This window comes from Rhinopithecus roxellana, chromosome 10 (assembly GCF_007565055.1).
Source record: "Rhinopithecus roxellana isolate Shanxi Qingling chromosome 10, ASM756505v1, whole genome shotgun sequence".
Taxonomy (NCBI): domain Eukaryota; kingdom Metazoa; phylum Chordata; class Mammalia; order Primates; family Cercopithecidae; genus Rhinopithecus; species Rhinopithecus roxellana.
This window is the reverse complement of record NC_044558.1, coordinates 55,048,439-55,069,671: the sequence shown is the minus strand read 5'-3', so window position 1 is coordinate 55,069,671 and position 21,233 is coordinate 55,048,439. Positions and strand designations below refer to the sequence as shown.

General features: G+C 51.6%; 3 protein-coding genes across 9 annotated transcripts in view; 2 read left to right on the top strand and 1 right to left on the bottom strand.

Moving 5' to 3' along the window:
- Window positions 1–1,956: 1,956 nt before the first annotated feature.
- Window positions 1,957–7,868, top strand: MYL6B (myosin light chain 6B). 2 transcript variants are annotated; one of them, XM_010377811.2, is made up of 9 exons: window positions 1,963–2,091; window positions 2,315–2,530; window positions 3,768–3,990; window positions 4,710–4,737; window positions 4,953–5,096; window positions 5,314–5,487; window positions 7,356–7,433; window positions 7,586–7,623; window positions 7,768–7,868. In XM_010377811.2, exons 3-8 carry the CDS (start codon window positions 3,814–3,816, stop codon window positions 7,612–7,614), a joined length of 630 nt encoding a protein of 209 aa, XP_010376113.1. In that variant the 5' UTR covers window positions 1,963–2,091; window positions 2,315–2,530; window positions 3,768–3,813; the 3' UTR covers window positions 7,615–7,623; window positions 7,768–7,868. The 2 variants fall into 2 exon arrangements, with proteins under 2 accessions (XP_010376112.1, XP_010376113.1); XM_010377810.2 differs by lacking the exons at window positions 7,356–7,433; window positions 7,586–7,623; window positions 7,768–7,868 and having other exon boundaries at window positions 1,957–2,091; window positions 5,314–5,657.
- Window positions 7,869–8,137: 269 nt separating this feature from the next.
- On the top strand, window positions 8,138–11,996 carry MYL6 (myosin light chain 6). Of its 2 annotated transcripts, XM_010377808.2 has the most exons (7): window positions 8,138–8,245; window positions 8,502–8,529; window positions 9,402–9,545; window positions 9,794–9,967; window positions 10,664–10,741; window positions 11,046–11,090; window positions 11,805–11,995. In XM_010377808.2, exons 1-6 carry the CDS (start codon window positions 8,243–8,245, stop codon window positions 11,072–11,074), a joined length of 456 nt encoding a protein of 151 aa, XP_010376110.2. In that variant the 5' UTR covers window positions 8,138–8,242; the 3' UTR covers window positions 11,075–11,090; window positions 11,805–11,995. The 2 variants fall into 2 exon arrangements, with proteins under 2 accessions (XP_010376110.2, XP_010376111.2); XM_010377809.2 differs by lacking the exon at window positions 11,046–11,090 and having other exon boundaries at window positions 11,805–11,996.
- An 810-nt stretch (window positions 11,997–12,806) lies between these two features.
- SMARCC2 (SWI/SNF related, matrix associated, actin dependent regulator of chromatin subfamily c member 2) overlaps window positions 12,807–21,233 on the bottom strand; it is a 28,416-nt gene continuing 19,989 nt past the window's right edge. For 2 of the 5 annotated variants that reach the window (XM_030939447.1, XM_030939449.1), the window contains 7 exons: window positions 20,905–20,969; window positions 20,537–20,672; window positions 20,289–20,455; window positions 18,780–18,914; window positions 15,785–16,166; window positions 14,765–15,193; window positions 13,789–14,228 (listed from right to left, as the gene is read on the bottom strand). In XM_030939447.1, coding sequence (XP_030795307.1) covers window positions 14,152–14,228; window positions 14,765–15,193; window positions 15,785–16,166; window positions 18,780–18,914; window positions 20,289–20,455; window positions 20,537–20,672; window positions 20,905–20,969 — 1,391 coding nt within the window. In that variant the 3' untranslated portion in view covers window positions 13,789–14,151. Of the gene's footprint in view, window positions 14,229–14,764; window positions 15,194–15,784; window positions 16,167–18,779; window positions 18,915–20,288; window positions 20,456–20,536; window positions 20,673–20,904; window positions 20,970–21,233 lie in introns of all 5 variants that reach the window. The other 3 variants (XM_030939446.1, XM_030939450.1, XM_030939448.1) reach the window with 3 other exon arrangements.

Genomic DNA, 21,233 nt, shown 5'->3' with positions numbered 1-21,233 from the left:
GGCGACAGAGCGAGACTCCGTCTCAAAAAAAAAAAAAAAAAAAAAAAAAAAAAACTAAATACAAAAAACTAAATACAAAAAAAAAAAAAAAAAAAAAAAAAGCTACACAACGGCATCCATAATGTGGCCCTTTCCCAGTCTTTTTTTTTTTTTTTTTTTTTTTTTTTTTTGAGACGGAGTCTCGCTCTGTCGCCCAGGCTGGAGCGCAGTGGCCGGATCTCAGCTCACTGCAAGCTCCGCCTCCCAGGTTTACGCCATTCTCCTGCCTCAGCCTCCCGAGTAGCTGGGACTACAGGCGCCCGCCACCTCGCTCGGCTAGTTTTTTGTATTTTTTAGTAGAGACGGGGTTTCACCGTGTTAGCCAGGATGGTCTCGATCTCCTGACCTCGTGATCCGCCCGTCTCGGCCTCCCAAAGTGCTGGGATTACAGGCTTGAGCCACCGTGCCCGGCCTCCCAGTCTTATAACCACTTAAAAATGTATTATTCCTTCTTCCTCTCCGTCTTTTCACAACACCTATTGGTCCTCACTTCATTGATGTAAAATGGGTAAAATATCAGCGACCTCATACCTTGGGAAGATTAAAGGAAAGTTATTTAACAAACACTTATACAGCACTTACGCTGTGCCAGGCCTATTCTATTTTACAAACTTTGTAGTTTTTTTTTTTTTTTTTTTTTTTTTTGAGATGGAGTCTCACTGTCACCCAGGCTGGAGTGCAGTGCTGGAATCTCGGCTCACTGCAACCTCCCGGGTTCAAGTGATTCTCCTACCTCAGCCTCCCAAGTAGCTGAGGTTACAGGCACCTGCCACCACGCCTGGCTATTTTGTTTTGTTTTTTTTTTTTTTTTTGCATTTTTAGTAGTGACAGGGTTTCACCATGTTGGCCAGGCTGGTCTCGAACTCCTGATCTCAGGTGACCAGCCTGCCTCGCCTCCCAAAGTGCTGGGACTACAGGCGTGAGCCACCAAGCCCGGCCCTATTTTATCAATAATAACACTTCGAATCCTCCTAAGAGCCCTATGAGGTAGGTACCATTATCATTATTTTATAGATGAGGAACTGAGGCCCAGAAGAGACAACTAAACCTGCTGAGGGTCACTAACCAGCACCTGGTAGAACCAGGATTCAAATATGAGCAGGCTCGTCTGAACCCCATGCACTTGAGCACCCTCTGAGATAATTTAGCCCCTTCATCGGTACCAGATCTATGGTGGCCTCCAGAAATGGTTGCTAACTTACTATCATCGTTATTTCTGTCGTACAATTCATTTCCACCTTTCCAATAAACTTTCCCCAACCAGTGAACCTCACTTACTGCCCATAAAGTTCACCTGTGCCTCACCACCCTGCCCTCGCCCGAGTTTTCTGCTCTGACCGAATCCTCACACGCCCGTGCAGCCCCAGCCTCCAACACCAGGTGCACCACCAGGGTATTTACTGATCCAGTGAGTGAAGGTGGGCCCGGCCGGGCTGGTTTCCATCCTCTGATCAACGCCCAGGGGAACCAGTAAACTCCAATGCTGACCATAAGTGCCTCAGAAAGTAGGTCTGCAAAGCCCAGCCCTCCGCTCAGGAACCTATGAAGACCGGGGAGGATGGCGCATATGCAGCCGCAGGATGGAAACCTCGATCAGAAGGCTGGGGCAGGTGACTGGGCTTAATTGCAAATTTTAACATTTACTTCAGCAACCAGTTCATTAAAAACAAACTACTCGCCGGGCGCGGTGGCTCAAGCCTGTAATCCCAGCACTTTGGGAGGCCGAGACGGGCGGATCACGAGGTCAGAAGATCGAGACCATCCTGGCTAACACGGTGAAATCCCGTCTCTACTAAAAAATATAAAAAACTAGCCGGGCGAGGTGGCGGGCGCCTGTAGTCTCAGCTACTCGGGAGGCTGAGGCAGGAAAATGGCGTAAACCCGGGAGGCGGAGCTTGCAGTGAGCTGAGATCCGGCCACTACACTCAGCCTGGGCGACAGAGCGAGACTCCGTCTCAAAAAAAAAAAACAAAAAACTATTCTGAGGCCTCTTTTTTTCCTACCAAACCGCGAGAGGAAGCGAAAGAGAGCGCAGCCGCTCTCCCCGGGGCCGTAAGTGCTTCCAGCTATCTGACCTCCACGCTGCCTGCTGCAGCCTCAACCTTTCCCCTGGTTCGGAGTTCTTTCAGCAGTAGGTCCAGGAAAACATCTGCCCCGCTCCCCCACCCCGCCTCCCGAGACTAGGAGCCGGCCAGGACTAAGTAGGAGGGATACCCTAGGGACCCTGCAGGGTTTTAGGGTTGGGGTGGATTGGAAATTGTTCATTGCCTTTCAGTTCCGGGACATAGAAGGACACTGAGTCACCAAGCGCCGCCAAGGGCCGGAAGCCACCGCCCTAGCCTCAGCTGCAATCTAGAGCGCCGCGTATCCCGTGAGCCCGCTGGGGACTACGACTCCCGGCATGCTCCGCGGCCGTCGGAATTAACCCTTCAGGGCTAGGGGCCGCGCTGTGCCCCGCCCCCTCCCCAGCCCCAGACGCGGACCCCGCAGGGTGAGTTTTTGGGGGCTGAGGAGGGCCGCTTTCTTTAAGGTTTAGTGGGGTGTACGTGAGTGTGTGTGTGTGTGTCTGTGTGTCGTGTGTGTGATGTATTTTGTAAAAATGGGACAGTTTGCAGTAATGAGATTCAGACACTGTTTTGCGAATGGGAGACCCAGCATCAACCCCGGGGCCTAAGTGGAGTCACTGCTATCTTCCTCAGAATGCTACCTAAATCCTTTCCTAATTTCCCCCAGAACAAAAGTAGGCCGCAACCCCTCCCCACTCCCAAACGCCCGCCAACTTGGACTCTCTCCCAGTGCCCCCGGCAAGGTTTGTGACCTGGCCCCTGAGTCAGGATTTTTATTATACCCCTGGTTGTGGGGTGAATACTCATGGAGGCCATAGGAGTGCCCACATCCTCTTGGATTAGGGAATTTAAGCCATCTCCCAGAGCCCGCCCTTCTCAGGTGCCACCATAGGGTCCCCACAGGTTCAGCAAGCGCCCTACCTTTTGTTTGTCTTGAATGACAGTGGGCTTGTGGAAGAAGGTCCTTCCATGGAAGAATGGGTAGCAGATGTTCAACCTGATCTTTGCCCCGACTCCTTCCCCAAAACAACACTGCGCACTAGGAGACAATGAGGGATGTCACACTCCTGTTTCTATGACTATTCTTCCTTTATACTGTGAATAGTTTCAATTCTTGGCTGGGTGCGGGCTCAGGAACTACAAGTATTAGGGATTATTAGACTCTATGGTTAACTACCCCTGCTCTTTACAAAGCCATGGTCAGAAAGGAGTGGAGGGGCTGGGCAGATGGGCTGCTTGTTTTTGTCATTGCTCCCAGACCACACTTTAACTTGTTCCAGTTCACACAAGCCTCCCTGACTGCTACCCCTCACCCCACCCCTCAAGAAGACTAAAGCTGCTGGATGACCTGCTTTGACTCACCACCCCCATCTCAGTGCAAGCATCCTATCCTCACCCTGGAGGTTAACTACCTCTCATTCTGGGCAGTCCCTAGCTTCCTCCCCTGCCCCTAAAGGAAACATTTTTCTTTTCTGGACAGCCTTTGGGGATGAGGGAACAGAGGGAAGAAGACCTTGGGGCAGGAGTCCTGAACCATAGGAGGCCAGGGGAGTGAGGGCAGACGGTTATATCTCTCCTTTACCTCATCCTCGCCACAGCCAACTGGCTCCCTGCCCCTGCCCCCGCCCCTTGACATCCCAGACTCCCTGGCTATTTAAACAGAGATGGGTGCCCCCGTCCACACACTGTCCTTTGGCCACCGGACATCATGCCTCCCAAGAAAGATGTTCCCGTGAAGAAACCGGCAGGGCCCTCCATCTCCAAACCTGCTGCTAAGCCAGCAGCAGCAGCAGGGGCTCCTCCAGCCAAGAGCAAAGCTGAGCCAGCTGTCCCCCAGGCCCCTCAGAAAACCCAGGAGCCTCCAATCGATCTCTCCAAAGTGGTGGTGAGTCTCTGGAAAGTGAAGATAGAATTGGAGGGGGTGGTTTGAGGGTGGGGTACAGCCTAGGGGATTGGGGGTATCTAGAAGGTAGGGAATCAATGAACCCTGGAATGAGATTGGGGTTTTCCCTTAGTTCCCCATTTGGAAGCATCCAGGCTTATGACTCTGCTGTTGTCTTTGCTCTTCTCTCCCTCTAACCTATAACCATGTGTGTACAGCACATGCACACTCACTTACCCCCTGCTGGAGGCAGGGACTCTTAGATGGGGAACATCTGGGTTCTGAGGACAGTTTCAAGGTGAAGGGAAAAGAGCTGTTGCCTGCCCCTGGCTGGTGATTCAACTCAAAAGGCCTGCAGCTCTGAACTCCAGGAGGGGAGGCTGAAGAGGACAGACTTGTTAGACAATCACAGCTGGGGGCCAGGGGTAAATTTAGCCTTTGTTCAGCCCCCAGTTATGTGAGGGATGCAGGGCTCAGGGCAATGGAGGGAGGGAAACAGGTGGCATGGGATTAACCCTGTTCCCAGGAAACCCTCCCCACTGTAATTCCTCTTCTTGGGATTCTCCCAAGGCCCAGAGCTGGGAATGGGACTGAGGTGGCTGGGCTTCCAGCCTGGTCCCTTTGGGCCCCTCCTCAGAAGTGGCTGCCAGTTGGTTGGGAGGAGTGCTGGAGAGGGACTGAATAAACTGTCATCTCTCCCCACCTGCTTTTTTCTTCCACAGATCGAGTTTAACAAGGACCAGCTGGAGGGTGAGGAGAAGCTGGTCTAAGCCCACTGTCCAGTCCCCAATCCCCTGGTCAGATTCTCTTTCTATTCCCCTAACCCCAGTCCCGACCTTGAAACCTCCCAGACTAGTCCTCTTTTCCTCCCTTGTTCTGTTCACATAGTTTGTGAAATTCCCTTCTGTCTGGGGGTGATGGGAACCCCTAATCAGTGTCTACACTGACCCTTCCTTATACCTTAGAGTTCAAGGAGGCCTTCGAGCTGTTTGACCGAGTAGGGGATGGCAAGATCCTGTACAGCCAGTGTGGGGACGTGATGAGGGCCCTGGGCCAGAACCCCACCAACGCCGAGGTGCTCAAGGTCCTGGGGAACCCCAAGAGTGATGGTGAGGGGACCCTTGGAACAATTCGGGTTTTTAGTTTTCAAAAGTTGGATGTTGGTAACAAAGAATGAGGTGGATCTCAGGACTTCAAAAACTGTCAAACACAGAAGCAGGAAAATATCCTAAATGCTGAACAGGATGAAAGCATTGTGGTAGGGTTGGGAGCCGGGTCCTACGTGATACTACAGTGACCTCTCCTTCATCTCTCTCCAACCTCCAGAGCTGAAGTCCCGGCGTGTGGACTTTGAAACTTTCCTGCCCATGCTCCAGGCAGTGGCCAAGAACCGGGACCAAGGCACATATGAGGACTACTTGGAGGGGCTTCGTGTGTTTGACAAGGAGGGGGACGGCAAAGTCATGGGAGCAGAGCTCAGACATGTTCTCACCACCCTTGGTGAGGCAGGCAAGGGGGACCAGAACTCCTTTAGAGTGGAGAGGGGAATGGGGTGGGCCAGAAAAAAGACTGGCCAGATAAGCAGAGCCAGCAGGAGGATTACTATCCTGCAGGTTGTCAGCAGGAGACTGAGAAGGTCAGAGCTGTGGGGGTAGAATCTGAAGGACTTGCTCTTCCAGAGTCTAAAGTGCCTTCCAGAGGACAGAGGAAAAGGGATGAGGCAGGAAATCTGAATTTTCGTTTTGGAAGAGACGTGTGGGTTGTGTGTTCTGGTACAAGTCTCTTAACCTCCTGGAATTGTTTCCTTGTCAGTCAATACTTTCACCAGTACTAGGGTGAAATGGAAAGCAAGAAGCATCCATGACTAGGGAGGATTCCCTTGAGGACTGAGGCTATGAGAAGTCTCCAGGGTGGGAGACTCTAAAGAGTGTGGCCTGGCCAGGTGCAGTGGCTCACGCCTCTAATCCCAGCATTTTGGGAGGCCAAGGCGGGCGGATCACCTGAACTCAGGAGTTTGAGACCAGCCTGGCCAACATGGTGAAACCCCGTCTCTATTAGTAATACAAAAATTAGGTGGGCATGGTGGCACATGCCTGTAGTCCCAGCTACCCAGGAGGCTGAGGCAGAAGAATCGCTGGAACCCGGGAGTCTGAGGTTGCAGTGAGCCAAGATCACACCACTGCACTCCAGCCTGGGGGACAGAGCAAGATTCTGTCTCAAAAAAAAAAAAAAGGCCGGCATGGTGGCTCAAGCCTGTAATCCCAGCACTTTGGGAAGCCGAGGTAGGCAGATCACTTGAGGTCAGGAGTTTGAGACCGAGACCAGCATGGCCAACATGGTGAAACCTCATCTCTACTAAAAACACAAAAATGATGGTGGGTGCCTGTAATTCCAGCTTCTCGGGAGGCTAAGGCAGGAGAATCGCTTTAACCCGGGAGGTGGAGGTTGCAGTGAGCTGAGACCGTGCCACTGCACTCCAGCCTGGGCTACAAGAGCAAGACTCAGTTTCAAAAAAAAAAAAAACAAAAAACAAAACAGCGTGGCCTGGCCGGGCGCAGTGGCTCACTCCTGTAATCCTAGCACTTTAGGAGGCCAAGGCAGGAGGATCGCTTGAGCCCAGGAGTTCGAGACCAGCCTGGGCAACATAGTGAGATTCATTCTCTATTAAAAAAAAAGAGATTACAAGGCCAGGCGTGGTGGCTCACACCTGTAATCTCAGCATTTTGGGAAGCGGAGGTGGGCAGATCATTTGAGCTCAGGAGTTTGAGACCAGCCTGAGCAACATGGCAAAACCATGTCTCTACAAAAAAATAAAAAAATTAGCCAGGCATGGTGGTGTACACTTGTAGTCCCAGCTACTTCGAAGGCTGATGTGAATCACTGGAGCCCAGGAGGTGGAAGTTGCAGTGAGCCATGATGATGTCACTGCATTCCAGCTGGGTGACAGAGGGAGACCCTATCTAAAAACAAACAAAAAAAATTACAATTGTTATGTTCATATTATTGTTTACAAAAATACATGGAAAAAGCCAGGGGCGGTGGCTCACACCTGTAATCCCAGCACTTTAGGAGGCCGAAGCAGGTGTATGACCTGAGGTCAAGAGTTTAAGAGCAGCCTGCCCAACATGGCGAAACCTCATCTCTACCAGAAATACAAAAAATTAGCCGGGAGCCTGTAGTCCCAGCTACTCGGGAGGCTGAGGCAGGAGAATCGCTTAAACACGGGAGGCGGAGGTTGCAGTGAGCCGAGATCGCTCCACTGCACTCCAGCCTGGGTGACAGGAGCGAAACAACGTCTCGGAAAAAAGCGTTGCCTGGGTGAGTGAAGGAGGGAAACCAGGGCCTTAGACGTTGTGTCTGGGATTCAGGAGAGAAGATGACTGAGGAGGAGGTGGAGACTGTTCTGGCAGGACATGAGGACAGCAACGGCTGCATCAACTACGAGGGTGAGGAGCCAAAAAAGCAGGAGCGGGGCCGGGAGAGGAGGGGAGCCCGGCGTCTTGCCGCGTGTGGGCGGGGGCACCCCTGAATTACCTAAAGTCAGATGTATTATCCAAAGGCCTGCTTCTAAAGCCCCTCTTGCCTCCTCTCTCTGCAGCCTTCTTGAAACACATCCTAAGCGTCTGAGTGCTACAGGTAGGGCCTTCCCACCCCTTCACCACGTCTTAAGAGGCAAATCTCCCGCGCTTCTCAGCCAGCATAGAAAAGTAGCGGAGTTCGTTCTGCTGCCCGGTTGCTGCGCGGGCTCCAGCGCTTAGCAACTTTCGTTTTTTTCCACAGATCCAGTGGGGTCCGGACACTGGGCCCCGCAGGCGGAAGCACGTTCCAGCCACCAGGAGGCCACCTATTGTTTCAAAATAAAGACTGGGTTCCTCTCTTGGTTTCAGACTATTTTTTTCATGGTTGGGGGAGCAGGGGGAGACGGGGAGGGTGCTAGGAGGAGAGGGCGGGAAAAGAGGGCTCTCTCTTCTTCCAGTCCTCCGATATTCCTGCTGTTGGGAGGCGCAGATTAATTGTGCCCCACCCCCCCACTCCCATCCCGGAGCGGTTCTGTGCCCAGGTAGGGCTGGAGAAAGGACGGCGGGCCCCACCCACTTCATTACTAATGTAGCAATTATCTGCATAAACCCAGGTCACGGTTCCTATTGGCTGAGTCCGCTGAGGGTGACGTCATTGGGACGTACTAAGACTAGGGTTGGGCCGAGAGTCGGAGCCATTACTGCAGGAAAAGGTCCCGCAGAGCTGAGCAGTCAAGATGGTGGGGCCCAGGTCCTGGGAGATGGGCAGGATTGGGGGCGAGAGGTGGGAAGAGACGGGTGGGGGGCGAGGAGAAGGCAGGGGTAGGAGGCAAAGGGAACCTGAGGACCCGAAAGGTTGGAGGTGGGGTTGGAAAGCCTGGGGCCCTATCCTGCGGGGAAGCGAGTCTGCAGCCTGAAACAGGAGTTTGTGGGGCTGGGATAGAAACTCGGGGGATTGGCATTCAGATGCTGACCAGTTCCCTCTTCTCTGAGCAGTGTGACTTCACCGAAGACCAGACCGCAGGTAGGTTATCACTGATCCCTACCGAGGTCACCCTTAGGGAGAGGGACACCCGCCCCCCAGCACCTATCCTCTAATCTTAATCTATCATCTCTTTAGCACCCCTATGGGATTACCCCCTGGATTATTTTCTCTTCTTTTGGATCCTCCATTTTCTTTTCTCACTTTCTTCCTCCCTCCCCTTCCACTCTAGATCTGAGTCCCAAGCACTGGGTGAGTTTTAGGTGGTGTGGGTATGTGAAAAAACTTGGTCAGCTAATGCCTGCTGTGTGTGGGGTCTGGGGAGGGTGTATAAAGCTGCCTGAGCTCCTTTGTCCCTTAATCAACTACTTCTTTTTTCTCCTCCTGTGATAACTGCCCCTGACCTCCCAGCTTGCAGTTGTGAACACTGTAGAGCAGTGACCTGATATTCTGTGCAGATGGGGACAGGACAGGGGAGTTTGCTAAGGATATGACTGTAGCTCTACCCTCTGGAAGTTCTCTTTGTACTGGAGGGGTGCGAAGTGGCAGGTTGGGATGACCCTAGTCCCAGGCTGCTGCTCTCACTTCCTTATAAGGACAGGACTGAGACTGGGCGGTGGCGAATTCCTGCCCTGAGAAGTGTAGTAGCAGCAGTGGAGATTGGCAGGTCTGCTGCAGGCAGAGGGAGGTGTGTAAATGGATGTTACCAGGCTGCCAGAGGGGGAGGAAGGCTCTATATAGGACACCTGAGTTGGGAGGAAGATAAATAGATCCCTCTTAAGTAGACTTCGGTGTACAGTTTGGTGCAGATATCTGGTTTCCTCAGCATGATCAAAGTTGAATGGGCAGCAGGCTCTGAGGTAGGGTTTGGGTTAACCCTCAAATCCTGTGTTGACATTCATCTGAATCCTCAGAGTTCAAGGAGGCCTTCCAGCTGTTTGACCGAACAGGTGATGGCAAGATCCTGTACAGCCAGTGTGGGGACGTGATGAGGGCCCTGGGCCAGAACCCTACCAACGCCGAGGTGCTCAAGGTCCTGGGGAACCCCAAGAGTGATGGTGAGGGGCCTCAAGAACAACTCAGTGTGGTCATGGGCCCACAGTTCTTCAGCTAAGAGCTTCCCTTTATCCTCATAGGCCCCAAACTCAAAGTCTGGATTAGCAAATCCCATGGATTTCCATGGATTTCCCTGCTTATAGGAGGGAGTCATCTCTCATCTCTCTGTTCAGTTGAGGTCTCTATTATTCCCTGTCCTGAGAACTTGTGTTACTTCTCTGGCCTGACACTTCCACCTCCTTTATGGCAGAGATGAATGTGAAGGTGCTGGACTTTGAGCACTTTCTGCCCATGCTGCAGACAGTGGCCAAGAACAAGGACCAGGGCACCTATGAGGATTATGTCGAAGGACTTCGGGTGTTTGACAAGGAAGGAAATGGCACCGTCATGGGTGCTGAAATCCGGCATGTTCTTGTCACACTGGGTAAGGTTCTGTGTCCTTGTCCTTGAGCTGAGATGCCACCCTGAATTCCTCACTTGTCTCCCAATTACAAAGATGCTTTTTTTTTTTTTTTTTTTTTTTTTTTTTTGAGACGGATCGCTGTGCCGCCCAGGCTGGAGTGCACTGGCTGGATCTCAGCTCACTGCAAGCTCCGCCTCCAGGGTTCCCGCCATTCTCCCGCCTCAGCCTCCGAGTAGCTGGGACTACAGGCGCCCGCCACCGCGCCCGGCTAGTTTTTTGTATTTTTAGTAGAGACGGGGTTTCACCGTGTTAGCCAGGAGGGTCTCGATCTCCTGACCTCGTGATCCGCCCGCCTCGGCCTCCCAAAGTGCTGGGATTACAGGCTTGAGCCACCGCGCCCGGCCTTTTTTTTTTTTTTTTTTTGAGACGGAGTCTCGCTCTGTCGCCCAGGCTGGAGTGCAGTGGCCGGATCTCAGCTCACTGCAAGCTCCGCCTCCCGGGTTTACACCATTCTCCTGCCTCAGCCTCCCAAGTGGCTGGGACTACAGGCACCTGCCACCTCGCCCGGCTAGTTTTTTTTTTTTTTTTTTTTTTTTTTTTAGTAGAGACAGGGTTTCACTGTGTTAGCCAGGATGGTCTCGGCCTCCCAAAGTGCTGGGATTACAGGCTTGAGCCACCGCGCCCGGCCCCCCAAAGATGCTTTCTTTCCCCCTGCAGGTGAGAAGATGACAGAGGAAGAAGTAGAGATGCTGGTGGCAGGGCATGAGGACAGCAATGGTTGTATCAACTATGAAGGTAAGGGGTGAACTACGCTTTCTTGGAGGAAGCAGCCGTATGGGGCAGGTCAAATATAGTGTTTGGGGCTTTCCCTATCCCTGGACTTGGGCTCCAAAAAGAGCCAGGAGGCAAGGTGCAGGGCCCTGCCCAGCCCAGCCCAGGAGTGGGAGGTCAGGGGGGTGTAACAGGAAAGGAAGGGGTAGTATTGTAGAGGGTGGGAAGGAATGAGAAGTGAAATAATGGAATGTCTGTCCCCACCGCCTGACCCCTCACCCCATGTCTGTGTCTTGTCTTCACCATGAATGTCTCTTCCTTCCTGCAGCGTTTGTGAGGCATATCCTGTCGGGGTGACGGGCCCATGGGGCGGGTACGGCTCCTCCCAGCCTCTCCTCTAGTTGATCTCCCCAGTGTTTCTTTTTTCCTCAACCTGTGCTCTTTATCCCCTGCCCTTACCCTACTACCATCTGCCTTCCTCCTGGCATGTTTCTGCATGGAGCTGACTAGGGAGGGGAGGGATTCCTCATAGAGGAATACAGCCTGGGGGTAAGGTAGCTCCTTACTTCTAGAATGGGCCCTGAGGTTTTACTTATAGGGCCCTGGGTGCTGGTGTCTGGGAACTCTCACCAGTCTGTATACCAGTCTGGCTTTAGGGTGACCTGGCCCTGGAGCATGGGTAGCTGGCATAGAGGGGTATGGGTTGCCTGCCCCATTCTGCTGCTATAGCTGAACAGTCCTTTCCCCTTCCCTTGCTGGGCAGCTTGGAGGTACCCTAACCCAAAACTCTTGTCCTCTCCTCCCGCCAGTGGCTGACAGTAGCTGTAGGTGTAGTTAAGAACTTTTCTGCCTCTGCTGTGTTCTTGCTGCTCAGGGTGGGGTGGGTGACTAACAGCTGGTGGGAGGGGAGCTAGGGGCAGGGAGAACTGGTCAGACTCAAGGTGGCTCCTCTGCAAACTGACCCCAGGGTTGGTTGCTGTGGGCATGTTCCCTCTTATGCTACCTTTGCAGTCTTGTAGTCCCCTGGCCCTTGGTGTACCCCTCCACAGCCCTGTTCCCTGGCTCATTCCACCTTTCCTTTCCACAGAGCTCGTCCGCATGGTGCTGAATGGCTGAGGACCCTCCCAGTCTCCCGACTCCGTGCCTTTCCCTGTGTGAATTTTGTATCTAGCCTGAAGTTTCCCTAGGCTCTCTTGTCTCAGCACCTTTCCCATCTTGTCTCTCTTGGATGATGTTTGCCGTCAGCATTCACCAAATAAACTTGCTCTCTGGGCCCTCGGTTCGGTTCTGCTTTCTTTCCTGAACAGGGTAGAGGGGAAGAAGGTGAGGTGGTGATGATTTCTGCCCTGAGGCAGAGTCCAAGGTCAATGGTGCAGGGGTTGAGGAAAGCTGAGGAAGGAAGGCCCTGTACTAGCCGTCTGGGCTTCATTTAAAAACTGCTGGCCCCATTCATCCATCTTAAACAAGCTACCTCTTGGGAGATTAGGAAATCTCCCACCTAGATTGGTCCTACCTAGATCCTGGTAGGACCAAGGCTGGCCATCCCTGTTCCATTCCATATCAGGCTGTCTTCTCCTAGCCTTCCAGCTCCTTAAATCTGGCCCCCGTCCTCCCAAGCTCCCAATAAGGCCTTTTGTGGGGAAGCCTGTGGAGTGTTTATTGGAGCTAAAGCCAGGCCATTATTAGCACCGCCTAAGCCTGTCCATCACCTTAGCAGGGCGAAGGGCCAATACCAGCAAAAGAAGGTGCGGGGCCGCCTCCTCCCTTTACAGTAAGGGGGAGCGAAACCACTACTTCTGAAGGGATAAAGACACAAAATTCCATTATTGTGGGAATGTCCTTCCAAGTCTTCAACAGCTTTAGGGCAGGTGAGAGCCTCTGCTCCTATACCAGCACATAGTCTTGACATCTATGCTGCTGTTCATGTTTTGTGGGGAGGCGCAGTGTCTGTAGGCCCTGTCTGTGGCTTGCAGAATGTCTCTCCGGCCCAGGTAAACGCCGCTGTGAAGGACTCCAGGAAAGCTGCTCCAATCCCAATCCCCCTGCCTGACAGCCACAGGTAAGAAGAACACAGAATGCACCCACAAGATGGAACTGAAAGCAAATTAATTTATAAAAAAAAAAAAAAAGAAAAAAAAGAAAAAAAAAAGAAAAAAAGAAAAAGAAAATTTACAGAAAACTTTGAACAGAAGAAAGGTGCTAAGACGCAGAGGGAGAGAAACACGGGGACATAAGGAACAAAGGGCCTGGCGGGAGGAACCAAGAAGAACCAGTGCAGAACCTGGAGGCACACCTGCCTTCCAGTCACAGGGGAGGAGCTGGGACGTGGAGCAGGAATGAAGGAAGCAGAGTTGAGCTCCGAGCCAAGGGTTGGTCCAGCCCAAGGTTGGGCACCCTCTTCCACTGCTCCCAAATCCCTGCATCCTCATCTGGGGAGCCCCCAGCTATCAGCTGAAGTTCTCACAGTCTTGGTGGGAGAGGGAGGAGGCTAAGGGGTGACCCACCAAGTCATAATAAGGAGGTGCTTAAGTGCTTTAAAAAACAATTTCAGGTTTTAAAACTTCGCATCCTCTTACAGTTCCCTTCTCTGCGCCTTCCAGGAGTCCATGGATACAGCCCAGGGAAGGAAGGAGAACAGCCCCCACTGCCCTTTCTTCTATTACCTACCACAGAAATCCCCGAAATTAGGTTTTCCCCACCAAATACACATACGCTGACATCAACTAAGCAGGTGACTTTTAAAAACAAAACTGACATTCAGAGGGAAGAGAATCATTGGCTGAGCTGGGGTGGCCTACAACAGCAACAATGAGGAAGCCGCAGGAGGGATCATTAGTACGAATAAACTCGAATAAGCTCAGTGTAGGGTGGGGGTAGGGGAGCTGGGGCCTTGACTCAGTCACTAAAAAGGGGCTTGGGGAGAGACGGAATCTGCACCCTGTTCTATCCCCAGAGCTCTCCCTGGAATTTTAATTCCCCTTTCCTAAAACTCACTCCCCCTCAAAAAATGTAAAAATTGGTTATTTTTTAGTGGGTAGAAGGGAACTCCAATGTGGCTTTTTAAAATCTACTTTTTTTTTTTTTTTTTTTAATCCATAGAAAATGCAGTAGTTTGGAGGGAGGTGTACCCTTAGAAGTGGTTAATAGAACCTTGTATAAACACCTTTCACCAGCCCTTCCTTTAGGGCAGCATTCCCATCCTATCCTCTCTCCCAGACATTAGAAACATCTTTTAAACAGAAGTCCTTGAATAATCTGATATAAAAATGCACGCCTCTGTTAGGCATGGTGAGGGCTTTGGAAGGGCGGAAGGAGCTTTCCTTACGTAGTGATGAACTCTCCAGGCTGGGGAGGGTCCCAGTGGTGGGGGAAGGGCTGTTCCTGGAACCGTGATCTCCAGAGGGGGTGAGGGGGAGAGATGTCTGGCTGGCTCCTCACTGTGGAGGTGGCACAGGGGTGACCGTGCCTGGGCTCGGGGCTGTGGGGTCTGGAGGCAGGGGGGTGCCTGGGTCTGTGGAGAAAAGTAAGATGAATCAGTTAGAGTGCGCAGGAGAGAGGGCTCCAGACCCAGACCAACACAGACAGAACCAGGCATGGCATGCAGTGGTTGGGTGGATGAATGAGGTACCCACAATGTTCAACTTCTGTTCCCAACACCCTCTTCTACCTCATACTGAGAAAAACTGATAGAAAGGAGACTCTCTAAATGGGGCATCTGAACGTGATAGGAATAAGCAAAGGGATGATAATCAATCATCATGCAAACAGCTGCTTTTCAAGTTTACAACTGAGATGCTCTCTGCCACAGGATTGCTCCATGACCCACCAGTGAAAGGCCCCAATACCATCCCAAAGGTGGCAGCTGCCAGGCTGGGGACTGGTGGAGGACAGCCAAAGAGGCCCTTCCTCCTGTATTCTAATTTTACCAGAGTGTTCAAAAAAGATTGTGGAAAGTCTAGTACCTGACCTCTTCCCCACCTGCCCGCTCACCCTCCCTCCATGTGGACCCCTCTCCCTCACCCTTCTCCCCTCTTGGCCCCTTCTCACCTGGCAGTGGGCTGGCACTGGGCAGGAGGTTGCCCTGAACAGCTGCCACAATGGCAGGGCTTTGGGCTGCGGCGGATCCGAGCCCCGGCCCGAGAGGCAAGGAAGATGGCATGGTGGTGGTCGCCGGCAGGTTAGGATGTAGAGGGTTCGCCATGGACACAGGCAGGTTAGGTGGGGGGAGAGTGCCCGGGGCAAACGGGAGATGGTGGTGATGCCCATGCAGGTTAGGAGGAGGGGGGAGGTTAATACTGATGGAGTCAGCTAGACTACCAAATGGGATGATGGATGGAGCAGGAGGAGGAGGAGGAGGCGGCATGCCAAAAGGCAAACCCAAAGGAGCATTACCCGCCACGCCTGGGTGCCCGCTGCCTGGCACTGCCCCTGGCATCATTGAGGGAGGAGTTTGTTGGTTGGGGAACGGTGAGGGGCCTGAGAATAAAGATGAGAGATGGAGAAAGTTAGGTATAAAATGTTGCTTAACAACTCACCTTTTCTTTTTTATTTTTCTTTTAGACGGAGTTTCACTCTGTCGCTAGGCTGGAGTGCAGTGGCACTATCTTGGCTCACTACAACCTCCGCCTCCCAGGTTTAAGCAATCTCCTGCCTCAGCCTCCCGAGTAGCTGGTACTACATGCGCCCACCACCATACCCAGCTAATTTTTGTATTTTTAGTAGAGATGGGGTTTTACCATGTTGGCCAGGATGGTCTTGATCTCTTGACTTCGTGATCCACCCGCCTCTGCCTCCCAAAGAATAACTCACTTTTACAAACAAGGATAATCTAGCCATTCCTTGGCACCATCTTCCCTTTTTCTGACACTAGAGTAAGTGAACAAAATTCCAAAGCTCTCGAGTTTGGGGAAGGATTCCTGCTGGTTTAGGGGCCTAAGAGACATAGGCCCATCTATAGAAATTAAGGCTAACCTCATCTCCAGACTCATCTTGTATTCCCTTTGTGGGGAACTGAGACATTCACCTGGATTCTTCTAGTCAACAAAAGTTCTGGAACATAACACTTACCATGGGGTCCAGGGGGGGGAACCCCTGGTGGGACTGCCCCAGGCTGGGGGGCTCCAGCTGGTTGCTGCTGCTGTGGCCCTGCAGTTGACCCTGCCTGCCCAATCTGTTCAGAAGGGCCCAAGCTTCCTGGAGGGGCCCCACTGCCAGCAGGAGCAGGGACTACAGAGGCTGGAGCCACAGCCAAGCCATGGACTGCGGGTGGCCCAGCAGCCCCTGTCGGGGGGATAGGCTGGGAGCCTGGGGGCAGGGCTGGCGGTGGCTGCTGCTGCTGTTGGTGCATCTGTTGGAAGTGCTGCTGCCGAGCCCTCATCTCCGCATACTTCAGCTGCTCCATGTGGAAGGCTTGTCTGTCGGCCAGGAGCTGCTGCCTCTGATACTCCAGCTGCCAGTGCCAATTGAGTATTGTTATCCAATTTTCAGCCGATCCCAAAGGCAAATGCCTTGACCCCTGCTTTGTCTTCTTCTGAAAGATCCTGCCTCTCAATCAGAAGGTTCCCAAAATCTACATCTTACGCTTGTGCCTCCTCTGTCCTCCCCACCCCACTTCGTGCAAATTCCCATGACCTTTATGTCTCCTGGGTGCCTACATGGTTTCTTATTGCAATGACTTTAACCTGGTCCCAGTTCACTTCAGCTACAAAGCTCTGAACTTGCCATTACCTTGTTTTGGAAAATGCTTCCAGTTCCTTTTGTCAACTCAAGTTCTTTTCTTACTTCAAAATTCACTAAAAACTCACTGTTCTCAGGAAGCTATCCCAGATCAATTCATTTGCCTCTGAGCTTTAGCTTTATTTTATGATCTCAGGACTTAGAAACTTGATGTGCAATCTCTCTCTTTTTTTTTTTTTTTTTGAGACTGAGTCTCACTCTGTTGCCCAGGCTGGAGTACAGTGGTGTGATCTCACTGCAACCTCCGCCTCCCTGGTTCAAGCAATTCTCCTGCCTCGGCCTCCCGAGTAGCTGGGATTACAGGTGTGCACCAGCATGTCACGCTAATTTTTTGCATTTTTTATTCTTTAGTAGAGACAGGGTTTCACCGTGTTAGCCAGGATGGTCTCGAGCTCCTGACCTTGTGATCCACCCGCCTCAGCCTCCCAAAGTGCTGGAATTACAGGCATGAGCCACCATACCCGGCCGATGTGCAATCTCTTAACGTGAATTTGTCAGATACTTTAAACCTTCTTAACTGTTTCTGATGTCTCCATATTGTATATTCATTTGATGTCTATCATTAAACCTTAAGTTCTCTGAGATCCCTATCTTTTATTTCTTTCTTTTTTTTTTTTTTTTTGAGATAGGGTCTCACTTTGTCAACCAGGCTGGAGTGCAATGGTGCAAACATGGCTCAGTGCAACCTTGACCTCCTGGGCTCAAACGATCCTCCCACCTCTGCTTGCTGAGTAGCTGGGACCACAGGCTCACGTCACCACGCCCGGCTAATTTGTTTATTTTAAAAAATTTTTTGGTCTGGGCACGGTGGCTCTTGCCTGTAATCCCAGGGCTTTGGGAGGCTGAGGCGGGCGGATCACCTAAGGTTGAGTTTGAGACCATCCTGGCTAACACAGTGAAACCCTGTCTCTACTAAAAATACAAAAATTAGCTGGGCATGGTGGCATACACCTGTAATCCCAGCTACTTGGGAGGCTGAGGGAGGAGAATTGCTTGAACCCAGGAGGCGGAGGTTGCAGTGAGCTGTGATTGCACCACTGCACTCCAGCCTGGGCGAAAGAGTGAGACTCCATCTCAAAAAAAAAAAAGCATGGTGACTCACACCTGTAATCCAACACTTTGGGAAGCAGAGGTGGGCCAACCACCTGAGATTGGGAGTTCGAGACCAGCCTGACCAACATGGAGAAACCCCATCTCTATTAAAAATACAAGGCCGGGTGCGGTGGCTCACGCCTGTAATCCCAGCACTTTGGGAGGCCGAGACAGGCGGATCACGAGGTCAGGAGATCGAGACCATCCTGGCTAACACGGTGAAACCCCGTCTCTACTAAAAATACAAAAAATTAGCCAGGTGTGGTGGCGGGCGCCTGTAGTCCCAGCTACTGCGGAGGCTGAGGCAGGAGAATGGCGTGAACCCACGGGGGCACAGCTTGCAGTGAGCTGAGATCCGGCCACTGCACTCCAGCCTGGGCGACAGAGCGAGACTCCGTCTCAAAAAAAAAAAAAAAAAAAAATACAAAATTAGCTGGGCATGGTGGCACATGCCTGTAATCCCAGCTACTGGGGAGGCTGAGGCAGGAGAATCACCTGAACCCAGGAGGCAGAGGTTGTGGTGAGCCAAGATCGCACCATTGCACTCCAGCCTGAGCAACAAGAGCGAAACTCTTGTCTCAAATAAATAAATAAATAAATAAATAAAATAAATTGTCAAGACAGGGATCTCACTATGTTACCCAGACTGGTCTTGAACTCCTGGGCTCAAGTGATCCTCTGCTTCAGCCTACCAAAGTACTGTGATTACAGATGTGGGCCACTATGCCTGGTCCCTATCGTCTGTTTCTTTTTAGTGTCCTCCAAAGATAAAATGGTTCAACACTATGTCTGTTCCATTCCCTTTCCAAGTTCACCTCCTGGATCTGAGGCCCTAACCCTCTCTCTCATCGTTCCTTAAGCCCATTTACTCAATCACTATTTGAGTCTACTATGGGTCAAGCACTGTTCAAGGACCTGGTGATGCAGCAATCAAAACAACCAACTAGAGTCCTTGCCTCATGGAGCTGACCTTCTGTGGGACCTCAGTCCCCAGACTTCACTTGTGAGACCACTTAACTGTCCTTAACTGGCTGCCCTACTCCTGTCCTGCTCTGCTTTGAAGCCCTGTCAGTCTCAGGCTTTCCCCGCTGTTGCTTATATCTCTTTCACTGAAACGCGCGCATGCGTGCGCGCGCGCACACACACACACACACACACACACACACACACACACGCCCCTCTGATTTTAAACTGAGGGACAGCACAGCAGGGTTCTAGGGCTCCTGCTACTCACTGCTTCTCGTTCCCGGTCCATGATAGTCTCCAGCTCCTCAAAGTGCCGAAGTTTGATCTCCAACTTTTTCATCTGGGTCTCCACCAGCAGGGCCACCAAAGATTTGATCTTCCTTTCCTCAACAGCAGCCAAGTGCTAGGGAAGGAGGAATGAGACAACACATCAGTGGGAGGACCCAACTGAAGACAATACAGAAGAAAGGTAGGGTGGATGCTGGCAGGTATAAGAACAAACTTGCTGTGGTAACAACTCATGGTGAAAGGGCTTGACTTTTTTTGTGCTGGGATGATAGGTGTGAGCCACCGTGTCTTTTTTTTTTTCTTTTGAGACAGTCTCACTCTTTTGAGACAGCTGCCCAGGCTGGAATGCAGTGGCATGATCTCAGCTCACTGTAAACTCCGCCTCATGGGTTCAAGCAATTCTCGTGCTTTAGCCTCCCCAGTAGCTGGGATTACAGACATGCACCACCACGCCGGCTAATTTCTGTGTTTTTAGTAGAGACAGTGTTTCACCATGTTGGCCAGGCTGGTCTCAAACTTCCAACCTCAGGTGATCCACCTGCCTCAGCCTCCCAAAGTCCTGGGATTACTTACACGTGTGAGCCACTGTGGCCAGCCTTTTAACAAATTAAATTATTTTGGCCAGGTGGGGTGGCTCATGCCTGTAATCCTAGCACTTTGGGATGCTGAGTCGAGCAGATCCCTTGAGTCCAGGAGTTCGAGACCAGCCTGGGGCAACAGGGTGAAACCCCGTCTCTACTAAAAATACAAAAATTAACCAGGCATGGTGGCAAGTGCCTGTAATCCCAGCTACTCGGGAGGCTGAGGTGGGAGAATCGCTTGAACCCAGGAGGTGGAGGTTGCAGTGAGCCGAGATTGTGCCACTGCACTCCAGCCTGGACAACAGAGTGAGACTCTATCTCAAAAAATAAATAAATAAATAAATAAATAAATAAATAAATAAATAAATAAATAAATAAATAAAACATGGAGGTTGGGTGTGGTGGCTCACACCTGTAATTCCAGCAATTTGGGACGCCAAGGCGGGTGGATCACCTGAGGTCAGGAGTTCAAGACTAGCCTGGTCAACATGGTGAAACCCCGTCTCTACTAAAAATACAAAGAGTTAGCCAGGCATGGTGTTGTGCGCCTGTAATCCCAGCTACTCGGGAGGCAGAGGCAGGAGAATCACTTGAACCTGGGAGGTGGAGGCTGCAGTGAGCCGAGATCTGACAGAGCAAGACTCTGTCTCAAAAAAAGAACATGGAGATACTATGGCAAAGGGTAACACGGAATGAAATACCGACAGGGTTGAAAACAGGCCCAATCGTGACATATTTTTTAAAGCTTAGAGAAGGGATGACCAACTTTACCTCCTCCAGAGATTAAAAATAAAAAATAAATAGGTCAGCATTATTTAAGGTGTGAGTGAGGAAGGATTTCCTCTAAGTGACATGAGATTAGAGAAGTGGGCATTTTCTTCCCTGAGGTCTTCAAGGTCTGGCCTCACCTTGGCTTTCACTGCGGCAGCAGCCAGGGCGGCAGCAGCAGCGGTGGAGAGGTTGCCCTCGCCAATGTCCCGCTCCACCTTTGTCTTCCTTTCCCCCTCAGACTCCACCACTTCCTTCAGCACTTCCTCCTGCCCTTCCTTTGGCTCCTTCTCCTTCTCAGGATCGACTGGGCCAGGACAAGGGTTAAGTTAGCCCACAGTTTCACCTCTCTTCCCTGCACCCCCACCTACCCTTGTGGGAGGCTCACCTATTGGGTCTCCATCACTCTTCTCAGACTCCTTCTCACTGTCACCTTCTTTCCCTTTCTCCTCATCCTTCTTGGGAGCCTCGCTGGTTTTCTCCTTTGCTTCCTCCTCTATGGCACCCCCTCCTTCTCGGGGTTCCTGAAATTCCAGTGACAGAAAAGGAGAGTTATCAGGGATTGGGGTGATTAGTTCTCACACAGAGGGGCCAGACAGGGAACTAAATTTATTCCTCTTACTTCGGAGGTGATTTCATTCTAGGAGACAACCCTGTCCAAAACCAGCCCTTGCCCACCTAAGCTGAACAAGGCCAATTCCCCCATCACCACAGTGCTGCACGCAGCCCCTGCAGCTCCCAGCAATCCCTCTGTACCTTGGGCTCCTTCTTCTCATCTGTAGCCTGGCCTTCCACCCGAGCCTCGTCATTCCCGCTCTCCTCTGGGCCCATGGGAAAGGAAAATAGGAAATGTCTAATACACAGTCGTCTGTCTGTGTCTAACACTCTTCTTTTTTTTAGAGACAGGCTCTTGCTGTGTTGCCCAGGTTGGTCTCAAACTCCTAGGCCCACGCAATCCTCTTACCTCAGCCTCCTGAGCAGCTTGGACTACAGGTGTGAGCCTCTGCACCCAGCTTCTCCATAACACCTGTTTTTTTTCTTTTGAGACAGGGTCTCACTCTGTCACCCAGGCTGAAGTGCAGTAG